This window comes from Alosa sapidissima, chromosome 12, assembly GCF_018492685.1.
Source record: "Alosa sapidissima isolate fAloSap1 chromosome 12, fAloSap1.pri, whole genome shotgun sequence".
Classification (NCBI taxonomy): domain Eukaryota; kingdom Metazoa; phylum Chordata; class Actinopteri; order Clupeiformes; family Clupeidae; genus Alosa; species Alosa sapidissima.
The window spans coordinates 20,247,541-20,271,009 of NC_055968.1; the positions used below are offsets into that span (position 1 = coordinate 20,247,541).

Below are 23,469 nucleotides of genomic sequence, written 5' to 3' on the forward strand. Positions count from 1 at the left end.
CTTAAATTCTCACTTACGTCTTCCTGCACCATCATAAGAGACCTTTTATTTTAAGTGGACAAATCATACTAGCATTGGATAAGAGGAAATTCACATTATAATTTGCTTTAAAGCTAATAAGGCTGGGCCGTTAAATAATAACATATTACTTTGAATTAGCACTTTCTACAAAAAACAATCATTAGAAATATTTTAAATATATGTAATCATGGGATAATGGCTTAATTTAAATGTGACTAATGAAGAAAATGGTCAAAGTATGAACAGTGTGGAAAACTATGGGCCCTAGTTTGGCAAAGGAAATTATGGTAAAAATGGCCTATTTCACTCTGGGCGGATTGTCTTAAACTCCAGTGATAAATTGAAAATTCCACTGAGGTGTGGGTTTTGGATGCAGATGTGACCGCATATTCCTCTCCGTAAGGGGAAATGTGAATGTGCCAATAAATAATCATCACTGCCTAATGTCTGAGTTGTATCAGAAAAAAAATATCACATTCCCTCTATGGGAAGAGTGGTGCAATATGCCAGCACATTTCTATATTTGTTAGGAAGCAGGAGAAAACGGTGTTATGGGTTAATGCACCTTAAGGTTGAGTCTATCATACATTCAGGAAGAGCTTAAAAAATAATAAAAAGTTTGTTTTAAAAGGTTAAACCTTTTGGCTATCTGGAGCCTCTGGGAAAAGGTTGTATATTTTGTGCAACCTAATAACTGCTAAACCAGCAGTATACAAATGTTGATGTACAGTAAATACAAAATGATGACATTCCCTGTTATGTTTATTCACATATTGTAGTCTAATTACACTAAGGCAGAAAAAGAAATGCCACGCCACATAGGCTATACACATACTTGACTAAAAAGCTACTCTAGACTTGGGTCTCTATTGCTGTGGTGATTGGTCATTTTGATACACACCGGTACATGGAGACTCAGGCACCCAGAGAGGCCAAGTGCAGGATCAAAAGCTTCCCAACTCCCGAAGGGCACAGTGTGAAGTGCCCAAAGCCAAGAACCACACAGCCCACTGGGCAGTGACATGTGCTGGGCAACAACATGCCACACAAACATCAAACGCCTCATTAGGATACAATTTGTTTCATTAATTAAAGTGCTTTGTGTTAACAATTGGCTGCTACATCAAAATATGTTACTGAGATATTTAAGCCAATTCAAACCAAACCGATGTTTCCCAAAAGCATTGCTACTGTAGTTAAATTATCAATGAATGAATGACATCATTTTAAACACACTCTTTTAATAGTGCGTTTGGGAATGTTGGGCAGTTGGCGTTTTGGCAGTCCTCATTCATTTCCTACACAGCAGGGACAGGGATGCCCAGGCCTTAATCTCAGAGAGCTAATCAAGCCGTTCAGATGCATCTGCATGGCACAACATCCAGGTCAGTTAAACACCTGACTGCAGATAGTAGATCACCAATAGAGTTGGGTAAATTAAGCTAAATTAAAAATATAAGAGACATATGATATGCAAATGTCTTATACTGCACATTTTAAACTCCTTTATTTAATGCAGAAGCACATTGCAGCTGTATTCACTACACGATTTTACTGAACTGTTTGTAAACAAGTCTTGTTGTAATGGTGGTTTCACACTGGTATTAAGTGGTCTGACTCCATAGATTCTAATGGCTCAATCATCACGAGTGTGACTTGGAGAACTGCTGGATCTTTTCATCAACTAGTTCTGAGGTCACTCCATTGCGAACAAGGACACAGTGCACACCTGAGAAGATTTGGATATGTGTTGGTAACTGCAAACACGGTGCCTTCAAACTGATCATTATATGATTTGTAAAATGTAAATATTTTTTTATATGCTTGTAAAATGTGTAGCTGCTGGTTGAAATATGTGGCAGAACACAGGAGCTCAAAGCATGTATACACTATAGAAGAATAGCTATACCTAGCCGACTGACGTCTGTAATGTTCCTGGACTCATCGTCAAAGAACATCATTTCATTGTATTTGACACCGCTGTCTGCCTGTAACCTGTATTTTTCTAGTGAAGTGTATAGTAATTGGTTTAATAATGTGGCAATACACGAGAGGTGATAGAATGAGCAGACTCTATAAAGGCATTGCTTGCTATACCTAGTCGACTGACATCATTGATATTCCTGGACTCATCGTCAAAGAACAGCATCTCACTGTACTTGACGCCGCTGTCTGCCTGTAACCTGTAGAAAAATGCAGTTCACCATATAGCCTAGACACCTGCAACAGGCAATTTTTTCAAATCAAACAATGCTAGGAATACTAGGAGTTGCCTCACTGAAATATTGTGATATTTTAAGATATTGTAATTGGTTGTGAATTTCTACTTGTAACCCAAGGCTTACCTCTCAAAATGAGTCAGTTTGGAACCTGGGTATATCTGCTTGAAGGAGATATACAGTGTACTGGTTGAGATTGAAAAGGGAGAGCAGTTGGTTGGCTCCATCTATTTCTTCAGTTCTAGTCAATGCAAGGCACTCAGTTAGTAAACACAAGATACTCTGAAGCTTATTCATAATAAATGTGCACAGAAGTGAGCAGTTCTCTCTCCACTCCTCCCACTCACCGTGAAGCAATTCCGATCTTCACGCCCTGACCATGGAGAGAGGTCAATATATTCACAGTGTCCTTGAAGAGGGACAGGGGTGAACTTGTGGAATCCTCTACTTTGCCACTTGGAGAAAGAGAGAGAGAGGGAGAGATAGAGGGAGAGAGATAGATGTGGCTTCCACGTCTGTTAAAACTTAAAACTAAAAAAATAAATATTCTTCCATTTAAGAACCATACCTTTCTTTTTTGTGAAAAGGTGGGTCGACTTCATCCACCCAGAAAGGCCAAAGGGTGTTATCTGCAGCATCACATTGGGAGGCATATGTGTGCAAAGAAATGCATTATTTACTTGTCATTAACAATTAAAAATATATAAATGTATGGGCGCATGTGCAGCTCAAAAATCTACCACTTTATAAAACAAACTACAGGCAGAAAGTAGCAGAGTACCCTGGCAGAAACCTGAGGCATAATACAGGAATCAAAGTTAGGCCATGGAAGCCTGACAATGCAATGCTTATCAAATAAATCATGTTAACCTTGTTAACATGTCTGTATGATGTCTGCTATGTTTTACAAGACACAGGCTATCATTAGCGAAATAAACAGCATCCGTATGTCATGGCCAAGTATTTCTGCTCTGATCTACCAATCACACAGCCCAGGTTGGCAATAGCCTACTACAGGCATCAGTCGATTGAAACATTTGAGCTCTGCATAACGGTCTGGTACACACTTGCTACTTGCAAACACCAATAGTAGGGGGGCCTATGTGTCTAATTTTTTGGGCTTGTGGGATTCGCATGTTAATTTTTGGAGACCATTATATCTTTGTTCTAGGGGTTCTTAAAAAAAACATGTCTCCATTTTTTTGAAGGTTTTGAAGGACCCAAATCAAAGGTCAAATTCAGAAAAGGTCAAATTTGGTGTTTTGTCCATAAACCTCACATTGCCGGTATTATAGCATAGGGTTTGGTGCCAAAAAGCAAATATATTCTACAAGGTAGTGTGCAAAAGTGGACCACATAAACAATACAACATTATAAAACATTTTTAGGCTGATGATTGATCTCTTTAACAAGAAATTGTGCCTAGAATTCTCGAAATTGTCCGCTTAAAAAAAAAAAATCTTCAATATCAATACTATCAATTCATGCCTATTAGTGTGCTTGAGTGTAGGCCTAGCCTGCTCTGCCAGTTCTTGTCTACATGCATTCAGAGTACAAAGTGCAGAGATCTCTGTTAAATCAAGTTTAATAGACTTTTACATAGCTAGTACCAGCTGACGTCTGTAAGGCCTTCCGTAGCCTATGTAAGTGTGAAGAAAAGAAAGGGTAAGATAGACAAACAGACAGGTGAGTGTGTGTGTGTGTGTGTGTGTGTAAGAGAGAGAAAGAGATACACTACCAGTGACAGTTGGCTGTTGATAGCTGGCAATTATAGAATTTAGAATATCAAATAACCTGAAGCACATAGTGCTCTGTTCTTCATGGTTGGTGATATTAGTGACCAGTGTTGGGAGTAATGCGTTACAAAAGTCATGTAATTACTGTAATATATTGCTGTTTGCAGTAACGCGGTAATGTAAGGCATTACTAAAAGAAATTGGGTAATATTTTACTCGGTACAAACTTCAGTAATGCGCGTTACAATGCATTTTAACCCGAAATTAAGTGGTGTTTTTTTTTTTAATACATATTCGCAAACACCACCGCGAGAACAACAGAGAAGAAAAAATCGCGCATAATAGTAGAACGTTATCTCCTGATACTTGTTGAAGATGACTGTGGCTGCAGCAGACTCGAAGTCGGATTATTTGCTGGATAGACATAAGCCTACGCTTATTATTTTCAGCTTGTCAGACACAAGGATATGAAGAACATAATAGTTAAGTAAGTGCACTTTGTGTGCGAACCCGAAAGATCTCTCTATGCCTCGCGAAATAGCACAAGTAGTTTAATGAAACATCTAAAGTGGTGCCATGCTAATCTTTTTGATTCTTGTTAAAACACAAACTATGCTCTTAGTAGTGCATGTCAGCTTTGTGCTGTGAACTTGAATTAAAGAGAATAAAGGGATAGAAATGCAGAAAAAGATTGTGTAGCATGGCAATGCCACCGCTCCCACGCGCAGCATGCACTTTGCGTATAGGGCACCAAAGGACAGAGGGGGCACCCAAATATAGCCAATGAAAAGTAGCTTTACTGCAAACGGCGTTTCACTCAATAACGTTTACAATGTCAAAATGCACTAACACCATGTTACATGCAAATTTGATACTTTTTGGGTTCTCTCAATCTCCACCACGTAGTACTAGAATGGAATTGGTGGGTCTTCAATAATTCGTTTTCCAAGCATTTCATGAAGCACATGATATGCCGAGTCGACTGAAACGCATTCCATTCAGATAGCTAGGTGGCTACCAGGCACATAATTCACTTTTAATTGCAAAAAGAAATGTGAAGCAACATGTCATTGCACACTTCCATTTACAAAGCAATGAAGGCTGCTTATAACAACTTAACATTGTGCATATTATTGTTAATATTGTGCTATCAATGTAACTTAAATAAACAAGAGCTGGCAAAAGGGCATTATGAGAACGTAAAGATAAATGTTGTTAAAGTGACAGTGCACCATTTATAAGTAAAACAGCATTTCTTCAGAAATTAATGTTTAAAAACACACATTAATGGTCTTAAATTATAAGCCTTTTTATTTTACTTTAGGTGTTTGAGTTATCATTTAAATGTCACTCACTCAAAGCCACTCACTTAGGGCACCGAAATGGCCAGCTGGCCACCATCTTGACATTTCTTTATGTAAGCTTTGATTTAGGCTCTCTGTTGATTTTAATGAGAAGGCCTAGGCCTTAAAGTTACAGTATTTCTATCATAATTTACCAGACTTTGACCTTTTGTCGGTTTTTAACAAAATTCTGACTATGATTGTTCTTTGTATTGCATCATGAGCACTGCTCCTATTGCATTCCTAGCTCTGTCATTATGCTATACCACATCTCCCTCCATTGGAAGAGCAATGAGCTGCATTGAGCGTAATAAACTGCATTTAGAATGCCAAATCCATATTTCTAGATATTTTGGTGAAAGTAACTTAAAAGTAATGCAATAGTAGTGTAATGCCTTACAATTCAGAGACAGTAATATTATAATGTAACAAATTACTTTGAAATGACAGTAATAAGTAATGCATAATACATTACGATTTTAAAGTAACTTGCCCAACACTGTTAGTGACCTTCTAGCCTTCTACATTTGAGCAAGCAGATTTTCATAGTTCATGGTGGCACAGTCTAGTTAGGTTATATTCTGAGGTGTGTCTTTCTGTTAGTCAGGTGATGGCACACATATTCTAAAAGAAACAGATTTTGGGCTATGTATCCCGTGGCAGATATGTGTGGACTGGTGAATGACCCATCACTAGAGACATATGCCAAATTTCTTGTTTTTGTCCATGTGAGAGTATGGAGATGGTGATCACAGATCAGCCAAAGATTACATTGTTACAGTGCAGTTATTATGACCGCCGCTAGCGAAGCTAGCGAAGCGGTCATATAGGGATTGTCAAAGTTTTTTTTTTTTTTTTTTTCGTCATCTACTTCCTGAATTTTTGGTCAACGATACCCGGGACACCGAACCACCGGGGCAGATGAAATTTGGTGGGTATGTAGCCCCACTAGACTTTTATGGAAAAATGTTGTTTCGTCCCCGGGGGCCACCCCCCCCCCCCCCCCCCGAACCGCAAAAAAAGCAGTTTTTCCTAAATAACTACCTGAACCGTGGCACTGAGGATGAAGAATCTTTTCTGGTATGTTGGTCTCAAGGGCCCACATCAACCTGGCCCATAATCACTCATTTGTGATTTGCACCCCCCCCCCCGGTAAAAAATGAAAATGCAATATTATTCTGCTTTAATCGCCCCTATCTTCAGTTAAGATGTTCAGAACTGCACCAAATTTTATGTGTATGATTGACCTGGCATTCTCTGGGAGTATGTCAAGTTTCGTAGAATTTCATGCATGAATTTCATCCATCCATTACAAATTCAGTAGGATTAAAAGAAAGCCAAAATAAATATTCATCATCATCATCATGGCTGCATTTCCAGTATTGGCGATAAGTAGTCGTTTGTCCATTAGATGGCGCATCGTTGCAGTGAGACGTAATTTTGTTGGAAGTTAAAAGTAGGTTGGAAAAACAATGGACGCTTCCTACAAGGACTGTAGTTTACCGCAGAGAACGTCTAATAAGGATAGGACGATGTTCACATGAAATGTAATTCCCATTTCTTCTTGAAGCCGAAATAAATCTGAGGATGTTTATCGGACATGCTTGTTTTTTACTGCAGCTACGTTAATCTTATAATATCAATAAGGACCAAGGTAATGTTACCATTAGCGTTGGTTGAGTGATGGAGGCATTGATTTATTGCATTTGTAGAAAACTATAAATGCGGTTATACCAAGCAAATTGATAGCAGCACTGTAATTGTATCTTTCGACTGTCATTTGTTGCACGTGCTAAAAAAAATCATTCTGTGCAATGGAAGATTTACCAACGTTACACTGGTCTGATACTGTTTTGTCTATAGGCCTACATGCGTGAGACTGAGACGCCTGTTTATTTTGTTTTAAGTGCGTGCAGGATGTGAGAGGGGAATCGATGTGCTTTGATTCCAGCTTGGTAGTTGTAGTCTGTGAAATTAAAAAATTAAAAAGCACGTGTGTGTGAAGTATCCAAACAATGACACCTTCATTTCATTATGGCTGCTTTAGCAACACACCTTAAGCTACTGTGTAGTGGGTCCCATTTAGAAGTGGCTACTTCATTCGCGCTTTCCTTGACTCATGGAGCTGCGTGAATTTTATTACAACTTTTCGCCACGATATGGCAGTTTAAGTCCGCTTGATACTGTAAGGCGTGAGCCATTGGTTTCCAAAGGAGATTTTATTTGTGTCGCCAGCATAGCCTATTGACAATTTATGTTGTAAATAGGCCTACCTTATAAGCCTACCTGTAGCTTAGGGACGCTAACAGCTTTCTATTAGGATCTAGTTTGTTAGTTATAGTTTTGTCATAACTCCCTGATGCATTTTTGCATTTAGAATAGCCAGAGCGTGGATATCTCAATCGGAAAATTTAACAATATTGGGTGCCTATGGACTAGGCAAACCCAGCCTGATCTGCCCGCTATTTATTTTTTGATTTCTTAAAAGATTGAGCTTGGTCTGGTGAAAGCCAGACTAGCCATGGACCTCAGTTACACAATGCAAGGGAACATGAATCAGCCTATATTTGCACGAACAATAACGGACAACAGCTCTTCAACTTTGGCCCGTTAAAATGTGTATGAACAGTCTAGCGACGCTTTTCATCAAGGCCCATTTGGACATGTCAGTTATTTGCACCACTGGTTAGATGTAAAACAGCATTTCGTTTCAGAATACTGTTACTTAATTTGTGCATTAACAATAACGTTTCAGACTACTGTTACTTAATTTGTGCATTGACAATAAAGTATCACATGAACTAAAGATGACTAAAATCTTATGTACTGTAGAAGAAGAAACATTCACAAAAAATCCATCCATCCAAAAATGACCTTTGTTTTTGATAGCTGTTGAAAACGGCATGGAACTGACAGAGATGTTTTTGTTTTTAAATAAATAAATAAATAAATAAATAAATAACATTATGCTGATACCTTTTGCTTTTCCCAAATACAATGTAGCCTACAGGTGTAAGTGACCTTTCATCAATCCAGTTGCAATGGATGAACTGTGATGAACTGCCCTACTTGTGATTGTTTAGAGATTTTAAAGGTTTTATAACAATGCTACATCTTCTTTGGCTATTCTACAATCTATTCACCTTTTCAGCACCAGTAGGCTACTTTCTGTGCAGCCGCGCACACACACACTCAGGCATGCCAAACAAGCATACACAAAAGTTTCAAGAGTGGGGGATGGAGTAAAATATGGAGACAAATTGAAGTGTGATTTCTTTTCACGGAACGGATGTACAGGACTGAGCGGCGGTCATATTTTGTACCGCTCTGCGGTACATCTAGTTTTACAACAAAACAAAGCAGTTTGGCACAGGAACTGCTACAAATCCACCTGTAACAGTAAGCATCTGCAGCATGCTAAGATTCGCTACTAGAAGTCATGTAAAGCAGGCAAGACTCAGTGTCTTCAGAAAAGACGTGGCAGACCATCTTCTGAACCTGCAGCAACACCTGCAACTGCATCAAGTCCATCTAGAGGGACTATGTACACTTGTTCAGCAGCAGCTGCTGCCAGCATAGATAAGTGCTTCTTCTGTCAGAAGCAGACAAAAGAGCATCTTCATGAGGTGTCCTCTTTCAATGCAGGCAACCAACCAAAAGATATAAGTAATATTTTGAAGTCAATGACTTTTAACAGGTAGCCAGTGTAAGGATGCTAGGATAGGGGAAATATGTTCATATTTTTTGTGTGTGTGAGCAGCTCCATTTTGTATAAGCTGTAAGGTCTTTAGACAGGTATTATTACAGCCAGCGTAATAGCATTGCAATAGTCTTATCCTTGAGGTGACAAAAGCATGGATTCATTTCTCGGCATCTGGTAAGGATAAGGACTTCCTTATCTTTGAAATGTTCCTTAAATGGTCAAATTAAGTTTTGGTGATCTGTTTTATGTGATTATTTAGTGCTAGGTCCTCAATTATAACTACTAGGTTTTTAACAATTGTGGATGAGGTCAGTGGAAGATCACTATATGTAGCCTGAGATGTGGATAGGATATCCCTCATCTTTTTAGAACCTAAAACCGTGACTTCTGTTTTATCTGAGTTCAAAAGCAGGAAATTATTCGTCATCCATGTCTATATATCTCTTATACATGTGTCAAGTTTGGCTAACAGGATTAATTCAACAGGTTTTATGGAGAGGTATAGTTATGTATCATCTGGTAAACAACAGGGGCCCCAGTACTGAGCCTTGAGGCACTCCATATTTTACCATAATCTGGGTAGATGGTTTATTATGGACCTGTACAAATTGTTGACGGTTAGGAAGGTATGATCTAAACCAAGCTGTGCTGAGTCTTTGATGCCTATCAAATTTTCAAGCCTAAGTAGTATGTCATGGTCTATGGCGTCAAAGGCAGCGCTGAGGTCCAGGAGGACCAGTATTGATACAAGGCTAGGTTTTTTGAGGGAGGGCTTAATAACAGATGTCTTAAACGACTGTGGTACATGCCCTGATAGCATTGAATTATTTATAATCTAGAGCAAAACATTATCCAGGAAGGGGAGAGCAGTCTTAAGAAGGTGAGTAGGAATAGGGTTTAGTAGACTAGTTGCAGATTTTGATGAGGAAATTGTGGAGGTGAGATAATATGTTGCGTATATGTAAATGAATTAAATGTTGTTTGAGGTCTCATCTGTGATTCTGTTATGTTTTTGCTATCTTTCAGCAATGGAGTATGTGTATTTGGTGAAACTGATTGGTTATTGATCTTATCTCTAATTGTTTGACATACAATCATAATACTGACATACAATCATACTGTTGAAAATAACTGTTTTGTGAACTTTATTCATCATAGCCAGTGATTTAGGCGAAATGTATGGTGAAATATACGATTTAAAAAAAATAGGGTTGAAACAGGTAAAAAAAATGGAGACATCATTTTTCTCCATGTTCAATGACCTCTAAAGACAGTCCAACCACTCTCCAAAAATTAACATTCCAAACCCACAGAAACTACATAGGCCCCCTGACTACAAGGCCAGGTTACAGAACTTACCCAGGTCAAACACAACTAATTTTGGTTTCGCCATCACATTAACAGGATTGTGACGGATTCCGTTGAATTCTTTACAATAAGATTAATTAAAACGATCTCATCAATTCAGGAATATATCATAAAAATAAAAACGAGGTTGACCGTCAAGCATCAAGCAGGAACTGTCTCATTTCCAAGGCAATGTCTGTTTTTTACAACAGACCTAAAAAAGCACCCACCCATTTGGAGGTATATCTCAGATGAACATCAGTGAACAAAAGCTCCTATTCCAATTTCTTCCTCTCGTAGTTTTCCTCCAAAAACAATTCCAGTCATAGAAGATATACGATTGCAAACCTGAGAGTGCAGAGGGGTCATTTGGTGAGGTCATATTTAAGATATAATAAACATTTATTTGTCGTTGTAATCCAATCTAAAACCATTCCTCTGTCTGGCAAAATAAAAGTTTAATCTGTAACAGATTAATGAGATGTCTCAAACTTGTCTCTGAGGATTTATTTGTTTGATTATTTGTATTTAATGTATTAACAATCAACTGTAATCAAGGAATTTAAAGGAGATGTTCGACCACAGTCTGAATCTCTCTGAAGAAGTCCTATTAATTACTGGTAAAAGAGCAATTGAATCACTGTATACTATTGTACAATGAGGATTTCAATACACTAGTGATTCAGGTCACTTCCTTTGTAGGCTGCCTTCATAGAAATGGCATGTTTCCTGTTGTCACCAAAAGCATACAGCATTGTTTTGATTCACAGCAATACAACTGAATCCCTTTTAACCTTTTTGGTCACATAAGAAATCAAAGTCACACAGCCATGTTTTCTTTGAAAGTTTATGTGGATAAATTACCATGGAATGAAACTCAGGTAAGAATGTGTTTCAATGCACAAAAATTGTAAGATGTTAAATAGCAAGATTTATTTTTTATTTTGATTAACCTTTGATTTTCCTCAAAGAGAATAATGATAAATGTGACTAATGTAAACTAAGGGTAATGACAGTAAGCCTATACAAATGTGACATATCAAGATACATTAGGTCTCAAGCACACAAGTTAAAAGCTAATAAAACCTTTATAAAAATTCTGATTTGCATGTAGATCTAACAGTAACTTGCTTATGTGACAATCAGCACAATGTTAACTGGGTTTGCATTGCTTTTTATTTACTTTAATGGAGGAACAGTACAGAGGTCAAGTACAGAATCAAAAACCAGGGCCGTCACAACTCCCAAATGGCAAAGTATGAAAGGACCCCACAACCATGCACTATGTGACAACTTGCCACTTACACAAATACATCAACCCTCACTCAGCAGGATGGAATTTTGCTTTATGAATTTAAGTGCTTTAAGTTTATAATTAGTTGTATTAGTTGTACAAGAATACATAGCTGAGATAATTAAAGCAATTAATACCATGGCATAACAAACTTTGAAAATAAATGTCAGACAAGATAAAATAATTTGTATATTTTTAGCTTCAACCCTGCCAAATGGACTCTCTAAAACAGTGTTTCCCAAAAGCTTTCTTGTGTTAAAGCCATTGTTAAATAATAACTGCAATCATTTTAAACACACTCTCTTGACTCTAACAGTGCATTTGGGAATGTTGGGCAGTTGGGCGTTTTGGCAGTCCTCATTCATTTCCTACACAGCAGGGACAGGGATGCCCAGGCCTTATTCTCAGAGAGCTAATCAAGCCGTTCAGATGCATCTGCGTGGCACAGACGCCCAGGTCATTTAAACACTTGGCTGCCACCAAAACCTATTAGATGGTAAATCACCAGGAGAGTTGGGCACCTTTACATACCAACCCAAATTAAAAACATAACAGCTACTAAAATTAAAATGACACTGCACATGAGAAAGGCAGAGCATTGTGCCCCAGTAAAATGCCATATATCACAATGCTCTGCCTATCATATTCTTAAAATTATACACTAAATAAATAGGTTGAATACAGTGCTTGTTAAATGTGTGTAACAACTCAAGGGATATCATTCCTATGAAAGACGACAGTGGCGAAGAGACAAATAATAGTAATTTGTAGATTGGTAAGCCACTTCCTATTCAACAACGCCAAGCGGAAACTTAGAAAGAAAACATAGAGAAATAAAGGAGTCAACAGGATGGTTTAGAAAAATCCGTTCTGTGTCTAAAAAGAACACAAACTTGGAGAAAATCCCCCAGAGGGCATTTACACATCCCTGTCATTTCTATAACATCCTATTACAATCTCATAGCCTTATAGCAGTTGCCACACGGATGCTGTTGCTGTAAAGTTTATACTTGTGCACATCTGAGTGTAAATACAGATGACAACTTTGTAAACAAGAGGTCTCAAAAGACTAGTGCAATGGTTCCACACTGACATCCAGTGGTCTGACTCCATAGATTCTGATGGCTCAATCATCACGAGTGTGACTTGGAGAACTGCTGAATCGCTTCATCAACTAGTTTTGAGGTCACTCCATCGCGAACAAGGACACAGTGCACACCTGAGAAGATTCGGATATGTGTTAGTAACTGCAAACACAGTGCCTTCAAACTGATCATTATATGATTTGTAAAATGTAAAAAAAAAATGATATGCTTGTAAAATGTGTAGCTGCTGGTTGAAATATGTGGCAGAACACAGGAGCTCAAAGCATGGGTATACACTATAGAAGAATAGCTATACCTAGCCGACTGACGTCTGTAATGTTCCTGGACTCATCGTCAAAGAACATCATTTCATTGTATTTGACGCCGCTGTCTGCCTGTAACCTGCAGAAAAATACAATGTACAAATGTTCCATCAAAGCATTTTCACACCGGTACCATTCCATTACCAAGGGCTAGATTTCAATTCCCTTTCATCCATCAGATCCCCTGTCTCCTGAACTCTGCATGCATATCAAACATACAACACATGTGTGATCATTACTGGTAGGCTGGGGCTCACTCAAGGATGTTATTTTTTATTACTCTACTGGAGTCAAATCAGAGGCTTGCTCAGTTGCATATACCTGTCAGAATGGCCTACAGAATAGTGACAGGGATGTCCCAGAGACAGTGAAAATTTGGGATGCTTGTCTTTTCATGACGAGCTCTTCCTTGACTTCCTTGACTTCCTTGACAGTTTCATCCACATGTGATCCAGGTGTGTAATTTTGTGTTTGTCCTTGCTGAGATGCAAGGTTAGCCAGACTTGACCAATCCACTTTCATTCTGCAGAAAATGCATAACCCCACCCCAGAATGCCCCTGCAAATCCCCTGGAAAAACAGCCTCCCGTTTTCTATGTCCAGTCATGATGTGTAATGCATGTATGTAAACCAAGCATTACCTCTGAAAATGTGTCACTTTTGAACCTGGGTATATTTCCTTGAAGGAGATGTACTGGTTGAGGCTGAACAGGGACAGCAGTTGGTTGGCTCCTTCTGTTTCCCCAGTTCTAGTCAATGCAAGGCACTCAGTTAAGTAAACACAAGCTACTCAATGAAACATATTAATAATACATGTATGTAGCCTACACACGTCAGTGTCTCCCCTTCTCCGACTCACCTTGAAGCAATTCCAATCTTCATGCCCTGACCATGGAGGGAGGTCAATATATTCACAGTGTCCTTGTAGAGGGAAATGGGAGAACTTCTAGAATCCACTACTTTACCACTAGAGAGAGAGTGAGAGAGAAATGTTGACAGGTAAATGCACTCGTAAATTATGAACACGTGAAAATCAGCTTACTAGGAGCAGTGCCCGCCCAGGACCATTACCTTTCATTTCTACGAAAAGGTGGGTCGACGTGTGTATCCACCCAGAAAGGCCAGAGGGTATAATCTGCAGCACCGCAGCGGGAGACAGGCGTGTGTGAATAAAGAAAATGCCATTACTTACCATCAACAATTCAAAGGTAGGCTAGAAATAATATATTGGCTCACGTGCAGCTCTACTCTAAGCGCGTGACCCAGTGTTTAAGATATCTGACACTTCACAAGACGTTTTAACCCACATTAGCAGAAAGCCCAGCAGTTGCGAGCACTATAGCCTGGATGACAGAAACACCGAGAAGAGGTAGGAAACAACACACCAGATAATCAAGATCAAGCCACGGAAGTCTGCTTGACAATGCTTGCTAAAGACAACTCAACAATAACAAAATAGTGATACATGCTCATTAAAATATGTAGCCTACTCCACTACTTGACCGACTGTTTCGTCCTACAATTTGAAGTTTAGCTTACAAATGGTCCAAGAGTAGGCCTACCATTCAAATCAAGTTTACAAATGGTCCAAACCTACACTAAAGGACAGGCTCTAATGTAATATTGCAACAAGAAGACACATGGTGTCAGGCCAGGTCAGGTAATAGATAGGCTACTTACCCAAGTCAAACACAATTAATTTGGGTTTCGCCATGATAGGCTAATGACAGTGATCGCTACGGACTGCTATGAAATCTTCACGATACTAGGACCAGTAGATTAAGAAACGACTGTTTCAGGAATTGGCCATAATAAGTTACCTTTACTGAGAAACGAGTTCAACCGACCTACTTGACAAGTTCGGCGGCACACTTCCGTGCATGTGGTCAGGTAGTAGCCAATGAGATGAGATAGCGCAACGCAAAAAGCCACCGCCCACCAGCAGCTAAACTTGCGACCGCTTGCGACCAACAATCCAACACTAGATTCACTGAAGCCACAGTATCGAAGAATGGTGAGGTCCTATCTATCTATATTTGTTTGATTATTTGTTGATACATAGTAGTCTATGCATTGTTTCATTTCATTGATTCATTCATTGTCATTCTGTCAGCCATTGACAAAAATAGCCAAAGCCTACTGCCTAATGCCCACAATAGCCTCTCTATCCAAGCAACAAACCTTATTTGAGGATTTGCAATTAGTGCTATAGACAGTATAAATAATATATATGGCTTTGCATCAACACTATCCCATTATTTGTTATTCATATGTGGTTCAGCTGGCAATATGCTTGGGAAGCATAGAGGATTTATCAGTTTATCAGTGTAGGCCTAACTTGCTGAAAGTTTCCCTTCCTCTTTTTCTTTTTGAATTCATTATCTCTGTTTTGATTTTGTAAATATTTTCTATTCCTAAAATATATAAATATTTTCATATTTTCTAAATCCTTGTTAACTAAAAACCAGGAAGTGAAAGACAGTATCTAATAACAGTTTTGTGAATGTGTGTGAAGACTGTGTATTTATAATGAAACTCCAAAATGTTCTCATTTCTTTCAGCCCACTACAGTATGTCCCTGTGTCTCGAAGCCAAGTGAAACTGTGATAGACACTATGCTACGCACAACTTGTAGGCGAAAATATATCTGATGAAGACTCTTTGATGTAAATTGCTTTCCTCAGCTCTTTTGCCAATAGTTACTGGACAGAAATCAGATCAGTGCTGTGCTGGTGGGCAGAATTCTCGATTGAACTGTTGAGAATGATCTTCTCCCTCTCACTCGTGCAACAGCGCATACATGGAACATATGAATGGAACGTTTACAAAGAATGAAGTAGGCTTATTTATAGGCTTAATTAACTTTGCTTTACAGATTAAATATTTCTGAAATTACTATCAAGCTCATGCAGCCTGAATAGAAAACGTTGTATAGTAAAGGCAGCGTGGAATATGTTCCTCCTATTCCTCATTAGGATGAAATGGCTCAGAGCTTTGCACTGACTTTGCTCAAGCTACTTGGTCAGTTAGTATTTATTTTTATAAATTGTATAAAATGTTGTATATAACTTACTTAGGAGGGATTGGTAATGTAACAAAGGATTAATGAGGCTGATATGCTAGTATAGCAATGAGGATAAAATCCTTGTTTCTTATTGGCTCACAGGTCTCTGATGGTATCGCCTACATATCTCAGGTGCAAACAATAACAGTGAGTTACTGATAAGATATTCTCAACAGCGAAGATGTTCAGTATAATACAGAATTTTGATGGAGGCAATGGACATGATAGATGGTATAGCCTACTCTGTTTTATGAAACAAGCATTTAATTAAGATAGTATACAGCATTATTTAAATTTTAATATTAAAATATACAAACAATCTCTTTACATATAAACATATTCTAGATCTATATCATTTTCATTAAAATGTGATATTGCGTTGCTGTTAAAAAAATAGTAGATTCATGAGCTGTTGTGTTTAAAATCCTGTCTGGAGATCATCGTCTTCAAAGGTTTTATTTGTCACTCCTTCAAGCTGGCTTCCATGGTCGCTGGATTCTTCTTCCTCTTTCTGTGATTTCCTATGGAAAGCCATTGACAAAACAAATATGATGCCTTACATAGCACACTTAAAGGCGTGCACTACTTTGTCAGTATGCCTTGGAGTTCTTCAACTTCTCCTGCAATCTAAATTTCTTTATTTTCCAGCTGTTATAGCATAATAGATGAAGGCTTTTTTTTCTTTTAGCCTATGTGCATCGAGATATGATCCCAGTGTGGGATATGATAAACACTATCTAGTCTCTAAATTAAAAATCTCGAAGGTGGATAGAGATTTTTCTGTGAAATCTCACCTCCTGTTTCGGAATCCTGAGACAATCAAGAAGGCTCCCACCAACACCACAAAGCCAATGACCACACCAAACACGATCAGCCACACCTCCACTGTAGGCTCTGCGGGCGGGGCTAATTTTGCCATGAGACCCTCAAACTCTAAGGTGTTATCATCAAGGAGGAATACACTGTTGAGACGCCCTCTGGATAAGCTGGTTTAACAAAAACATGAGTCGTGAACATAAAAGTTAATTAATAATGTGGTTTGTTGTTGTTTCAAAGATTTTCAAAAGGATTGTTCCGTGTTACAGAAACCACACACAACAACTGACAAGACATGGGCAGTGGTATTGATCTGTTATCCAGCCTTACCGAATGGCTGCCTCCACTTCTGCCTTTGGAATAGTTTTGACAGGGTTGGCTGGATCAGTCACCACAAAATAGAACGAGATCCTGGGGGTTTCTGTGTAAGTGTAGATATTCTCTGACCTTTTTGTGAGCACAGCAAAGAAAATGCTCTGAATTATTTTCACATAACAAACCACTTAAGTAATGATAATATATCCATTGGCCCCATTTTGAGTATAGCGGCCTATTGTTTCTTTAAAGCCACAATCCAATACTCACATGAAGTCCACTTGTTGTCCTTTCTCCATTGTATAGTACTGTCGCATGGCATAAGCCATAGAAGTCTTAAACAGGTACAATTCATTGCCATTCCAGGGATACTGAAGAGGAGATTTGGGGGGGGGGGGGGGTTGGGGGAGAGGCGACAGACACTGTTGGATTTATGCAACAGGGACCACAGCATGAATAAGCCACACAAAGATAGATTAGCTTGAAATAGTGATGATGTTATTCCTGAGCTTTAACAGTTGGCCACTGCATGGATGCCTTTTGGTGCCAGACTGAGCATCTCTGTACCTGTCAGTTACTCTGTCAGGTGGTGAGATATGGGGTTTGACTCACAGCCTGGTCTCCTAGCGCAGCTTTCAGGCTCAATCGCACTTTAAACGCATCAACCGAAACTGTGTGGGGAAGAGGGAGAGAGAAACACACAAGAAAATTGGGCTCAGGGCAATATTATACTTATATTGCATCACAGCGACGACTACTTGACACGCTGAGGGGCCAGGGGTGATGTGAGAGCTATCGCAGTTCTCACAGTGTTGAAAGGATGATGACATTTTAGTATGGTAAAACTTTAAAAACATGAAAACAATAATAAAAAATGCCATTAAATATAAGTAATAAATGATAGCTATATGTAGTATACATTTGAAATGAGAAATTAACTTAGCTGTCTTCAAATGTGTCAAAGTACATCTCATAATTGTAGAAATATGTTTGACTTAATCTCACAAGCTTTAAAAAAGAACTCATTTCCATCGTAAACCCAGCACCTGTGGTTAGTTCTCTGGTATTACAACACCTGTCTTGTGAGAAACAAGATAAGAGCACAGCACCCACAGTGATGGGGACATTATCAGCTGCCTTACATGGGTCCTGGGAGCTCTTCCACCCCGGGTTCCTGTTGTGTTTCTGATTCTCCACCTTCAGCCAATCATAGAGGACGCTGAAGTAATCCATCAGGGGTTTGGAATCCATCCTTGTCACCCCAGCCACCTGCTCCAAAGCTCGGGTCCACGACTGTGATTTCCCCAGTTCTAACATGGCCCTTTGAGACACCAAGTTACGTTTTACTCTCGTATGGTCTAAGTAACAGGACGAATAAAATACATACGCATATTGCATATAATGCGTAAGAATTATAAACATAATGCATAGTATATGAAATTATATACAAATAAAGACAGACATATGTGAAATTATATAGAATAAAATTAAAGAAAGAATACAAAAATATGTAGATAAAAAATGTAACATTTAGGGCTGAGGGCAATTGACTGCAAATCGGTAACTCACTTCAACTTGTTGCCTGCTGCTGTGGAGTTAGTGATGTCACACTTAAACAGAGGACCAATGTGTCCAGCTGCTTCACACAGTGCTGCCTGCAACTGGAACTGGTAGACGGTTCTTGTGAAGTACCTGAGAGTCAAAATGTATCCAGCACAGATGCCAAATCAGTGTATGCTCAAGCGCCTGTTTAATCATCTCAGAATTTCATAAGTAAATACAAGATGTTTCATGGGCACTCAGCCACATCTCTTCAATCTTGTCTGTAACATTCATAATTGAAATGTAACTTCAATCTGAAACACATACACTATATATATATATATATATATATATATAGAGAGAGAGAGAGATAGAGATAGAAGAACAATCCTTTGCTCATATTTAGACACTGCGATAATGCTGACATACTGTAGGGTGACATTGATCCCTTGACCTATGACTCAGTGTTGCACCTGTGCACTTTGTCACATTTGTTATTCACCTTATGAAAGAGAAATCGCTGGAAACGTGGTACAGTGCCGGCGGGTCACAGTACGTCTCATCCCTAGGCAGTGGCTCCACCACGCCCACAAGCTCTCTCCTGTGAGGAGGACAAACCTGGGTCAGTTACAGTTAGCCTCTGTCTCTGCCCACATACACAACTCAGTTCTCAACGCCACTAATGCTCCTATTTGCAAAACTGTGGATCTTCTGTGGGCTGTGAGGTGTGAAGTATGAGTGTGCGAGTGAATATCGAAGTACTTAAAATACTGAAGTACTTAAGCATTTAAAGAAAAGCCACTAAAACTAAAAACGTTTGCATATCTTTTCCTGTCAGTGTGTGCAGAGAAGGGCTGCAACTAATGATTATATTCCTAGTCAGTTAATCTGTTAATCAATCTTGATTAATAGTTGCTTGGTTTATATAAGATGTCAGAAAAAGGTGAAAGAAAAGTTGATCAGCCTTTGATATGATGACATCCTCAACTGCCTTGTTTTGTATGCCAAAAATACTCAGTGTACTATCATAGAGTAAGAAACTGGAATCATAGATTTTTTTTTCTTTTTCCTCAAAAAAATAGAATAAATACTCAAACTGATTAATCAATAACCATATTGTTTGGTGATTAATTGAATAATTGATCATCAATAAATTGACTATGTTGCAGCCTTAGTGCAGTGCACGTTTGTGATGGTATGCAAACTAGCTGTGCTATCCTTGATACAGTTTACAGTAAACAGATGGTAGCTGTGTTCTCACTTCATCTCCCACCAACGCTTCATCCACTCGTTCTTAGGGATGGTGCCCTGGAACACCTGCCACCTCCACTCCTCTAGCATGTAGGTGAAGGGCATAGTAGCCACGATAGTCAGGGCCTGCTTCATCAGGAAGTTAATCTCCGTCTCTGGAGCCAAACAGAGTGCATCAGAGTCAGACATTTGGAGACAACATCCTCAGTAATTTCAGCAAGGTTTGAATGCCGTTAGGGAACAATTGACTGCAATATTATTTTACATTGCATTACATTACACATGAATCTCAGTAATTATGAAGATTTAGGGGCATCTGCATACAAGGTTTCATTTATATGTCAAATAACTCATAAATACCTAGTTAGATTTCAAACTGATTGCTGAAAGTCCTCATTACTTTTACAATATAATGTATCTCATGCCCAAGTGCATTCTCAATAATATATTGTTACAGTCCCCTCTGATAGTGCAGATGAGGTGGCTTCATACCAGTGTCATCCGTAAAGTCAGCTGGGAGCAGCCCAAGGGCCTTCAGGTGTTTGGGTGTGGCTGCCGAGAGAGACATGATCTCGCCCACGGCCTCGTGGAAGCCCTCGTTGGCTCCATCTCTCAGTACATAGGGCAGATCGCGGTAGGCCATGTTGTACTGGATGTGACCTAGCTCGTGGTGGACCGTAAGGAAGTCATCCATGTTGATTTTGGTGCACATTTTGATCCTGCAAAAGATTGGGTTGAACGGGGCAGAGAGTTCACACACTGCAGATACCTCTCTTTGAGGTATGCTGTGTGTGTGTGTGTGTGTGTGTGAGAGAGGTCAGTGCCAGCTGGCAAAAAGCCAAGGTAATCTTCGCAATCTTAACCTAAGCACTTTGAAGTAATGCACAAGTCAGGGCATTTTTTGCCAAAATGCGGCTTGCTTGTGTCCACCTTGTCCAAATTAATTAGCGGTTATAGTACACAGAGTCCACTGAACTGATGAACTACTGACTAAAGAGCTTTAATTGAAACCTCTCAGCTCTTTTGATACAGTGCAAACCTTTTCTCTCACCTGTAGTCCAGTCTGTTGCCCATGTCCCAGGCTGTTGGGTGGCACACAACCTGTCTACCATCTTCAGGTTTTTCGATCATGGAGTTCGTCCAGAAATTGGGAAAGAGTTCAAACAAGTTCACAGACACAAAGAACTTCTCAGCCTCGTCAAACATCCGTCTGATTGTCCACCCCTAAACATATAATAAAATATTACTGTGACGTTATGTTTAAGCAATATGGAACTGAGATTGACTTTGGTAAAGGGAATCCTCATATCTGCGATTCAGCTGTAGCCATAGGTAATCATTTTTATGTCTGTCATTTTCTATTTGTATGTGTTTCTTAAATGGACTGCTTTACTGAACTTGACAATACAGTAATGTTCCTTTGAATTTCACGGTTAATGCATTTGAGGTAGAGTTTATTAAAAAAAAAAACAGTGTTAGATAACTTGCCTGGTTCACCATAGCGTCAGAGACATCAATATCTGGCTTGTGTGGATAAGGTACAGATAGTGGATACAAATTTGTCCAAAATCTGCCCCACATATCGCCTGTGAAAAGATCAAAAAGGCATTGCTAAAAAAACTCCAGCTCTGTAGGACAGCCACACCACCTCAATAAATCATTTGAACACAGCTAACAATCTCACTTGAAGTCCCGGGAAGTGTTATATCTTGCAGAAAATTATATATTTTTTTCTTTGTTGAGGTTATCTGACAGAAAATCATTTTAGTGATTTATGGTGCTGTTAAGGGGTCCCAGTGCAGTGGCCATACCCAGAAGATGAGCGGGCAGTCCCCCCTCAGGATGAATGTGCCCTGGGTAGGCTTCCTGGAGCTTCGCCCTCACATATGCATGGAGCTCCTTGTACAAGGGCATTATCTGAAATATCCAGTTCAATTAAATGCTAATTCCATAGAGCTTCCTCAAATGTAATTTTCTCACACAGGATGTCTATCAGAAAGGTGTGAGTCTTGAAACTCCTCAAAGGTGAATGTAAAATAACAGTGATTGATTTTTTTTTTTTTAAGAAAATCTGTATTCTGAAACGACCTTGGAGGAGGGGGAAAAGGTCTGACTCAGACATTCAGAGTACTTTTATTACATCATTTAAGGCAGATATATTCCATTCGAATGACATGGATATGGGTAGTCTACCTCTTGATATATCACACGAGCATCCTTCATAAGGTCATCACGAGTGTAATGGTAGATCCCTTCATCCATTGTCTCGTAGTTTGATCTCCAGTAGGCGCCATAATCAGCATAACCTTTCAGTCAGTCAGGAGAGAGAAAGATAAACCCGCTGTCTGTCTGCTGTGATTATACAAGGACAAATACTCTGTGTATTTAGTACACAACACAGAGTAGCATCTCTGTGGCAGCCTTTGTATTGGTTACTGTTCACACTCTGATTGAAGTGATCTTTCTGAATTATGTCTTACCATTAAGCTTGGCAGCTTCATTCTTCAGATCGACGTAGTCCTCGTAGAGGGGCCTCATTTTTTTGCCCACCACTGCCCGCCAGCCCTCCCACACATGCAGACGCTCATAGTAGTCCTTACTGTTGGCCATGATGCTTTCAAGACCTGGGGCAACGTTAACAACAATATCATGAGATGTATTGGTACTCTATCCAAAAAATATGGATAGTTGTTTGCCAAATGAAAAAATATAATGTCCGCAACACTGCTTTTGACTCCCATATATTTAATGCACAAAGGGCAACATTTCGACCATGCTGGGTCTCTTCAGGCAAATGGTGGACACATTTGACATCAAATGTGTCCACTCAAATGTGTACTCATATTTTGTCATTTGAGAAAGTTTTTTTTGTCCTGCACCTGCCAGAAGGTGGGAAGTGCACACAATAACTTTTTGCTGATAGTTGTTTGCCAACACATAACATGTCCTAATTGATTGATGATTAACTTGAATTGATGAGCAATAAATACAGCCTAATAGCCAGTTATCATAAAAACCATTATACAATAGCAATGGAGTCTAATTGCCAGTAAGCAGTGAGACTGGAAGGGCATTTTTTGAATAAGCTTACTCACCTGGTTCCAGAGTTTGGCAGTTAAATGGATCGTCCTTCATGCACACAGTTCCTGTGCTATAGATGGTGCCCATTTCATTCATTACTTGATTCAGCTATAAGAAAAAAGACAATAATAAGACATATGCTGAAATGCTTATGTTTATGCCTTTACCCTGACATCATTATCAATTTCTCTCACATACCTTTGGACATTATTTGACATAGGCAGAAATGCTTATGTTATGCCTTTATCCTGAAATCATAGTTATTAATTTATTTCCCATACCTTTGGACATTATTTGTCCTTGACATGTCCATGGACTTTGAACAGCACA

The 23,469-nt window shown here is 39.1% G+C and overlaps 2 protein-coding genes and 1 pseudogene across 2 annotated transcripts; all 3 read right to left on the bottom strand.

Moving 5' to 3' along the window:
- Nucleotides 1-1,653: 1,653 nt before the first annotated feature.
- On the bottom strand, nt 1,654-10,415 carry LOC121677956 (annotated as a pseudogene).
- Nucleotides 10,416-11,527: 1,112 nt separating this feature from the next.
- Nucleotides 11,528-14,967, bottom strand: LOC121678044 (magnesium-dependent phosphatase 1-like). The gene is made up of 6 exons (XM_042057222.1): nt 14,751-14,967; nt 14,142-14,205; nt 13,930-14,037; nt 13,712-13,819; nt 13,065-13,150; nt 11,528-12,882 (listed from the first exon to the last, which is right to left on the bottom strand). Exons 1-6 carry the CDS (start codon nt 14,782-14,784, stop codon nt 12,797-12,799), a joined length of 486 nt encoding a protein of 161 aa, XP_041913156.1. The 5' UTR covers nt 14,785-14,967; the 3' UTR covers nt 11,528-12,796.
- Nucleotides 14,968-16,407: 1,440 nt separating this feature from the next.
- On the bottom strand, nt 16,408-22,629 carry LOC121678042 (angiotensin-converting enzyme 2-like). Its single transcript, XM_042057218.1, has 15 exons — nt 22,539-22,629; nt 22,252-22,410; nt 21,870-21,975; nt 21,547-21,644; nt 21,110-21,282; nt 20,551-20,777; nt 20,069-20,213; nt 19,310-19,408; nt 18,835-18,957; nt 18,408-18,586; nt 17,878-17,936; nt 17,536-17,636; nt 17,281-17,397; nt 16,929-17,120; nt 16,408-16,655 (listed from the first exon to the last, which is right to left on the bottom strand). Exons 2-15 carry the CDS (start codon nt 22,318-22,320, stop codon nt 16,553-16,555), a joined length of 1,791 nt encoding a protein of 596 aa, XP_041913152.1. The 5' UTR covers nt 22,321-22,410; nt 22,539-22,629; the 3' UTR covers nt 16,408-16,552.
- Nucleotides 22,630-23,469: the final 840 nt, after the last annotated feature.

Excerpts from the sequence above, each read along its gene's own strand:
- LOC121678044 (XM_042057222.1), bottom strand. The coding sequence starts at position 14,784 with ATGGCGAAACCCAAATTAATTGTGTTTGACTTGG. Across the intron at positions 13,820-13,929 it reads AAGATTGGAATTGCTTCAAG|AACTGGGGAAACAGAAGGAG; the intron begins GTGAGTCGGAGA and ends TGCATTGACTAG. Across the intron at positions 13,151-13,711 it reads AAAGTGACACATTTTCAGAG|GTTACAGGCAGACAGCGGCG; the intron begins GTAATGCTTGGT and ends ATTTTTCTGCAG.
- LOC121678042 (XM_042057218.1), bottom strand. The coding sequence starts at position 22,320 with ATGGATGAAGGGATCTACCATTACACTCGTGATGACCTTATGAAGGAT. Across the intron at positions 19,409-20,068 it reads AAGCGTTGGTGGGAGATGAA|GAGAGAGCTTGTGGGCGTGG; the intron begins GTGAGAACACAG and ends TCCTCCTCACAG. Across the intron at positions 17,398-17,535 it reads GGACAACAAGTGGACTTCAT|GTCAGAGAATATCTACACTT; the intron begins GTGAGTATTGGA and ends GCTCACAAAAAG.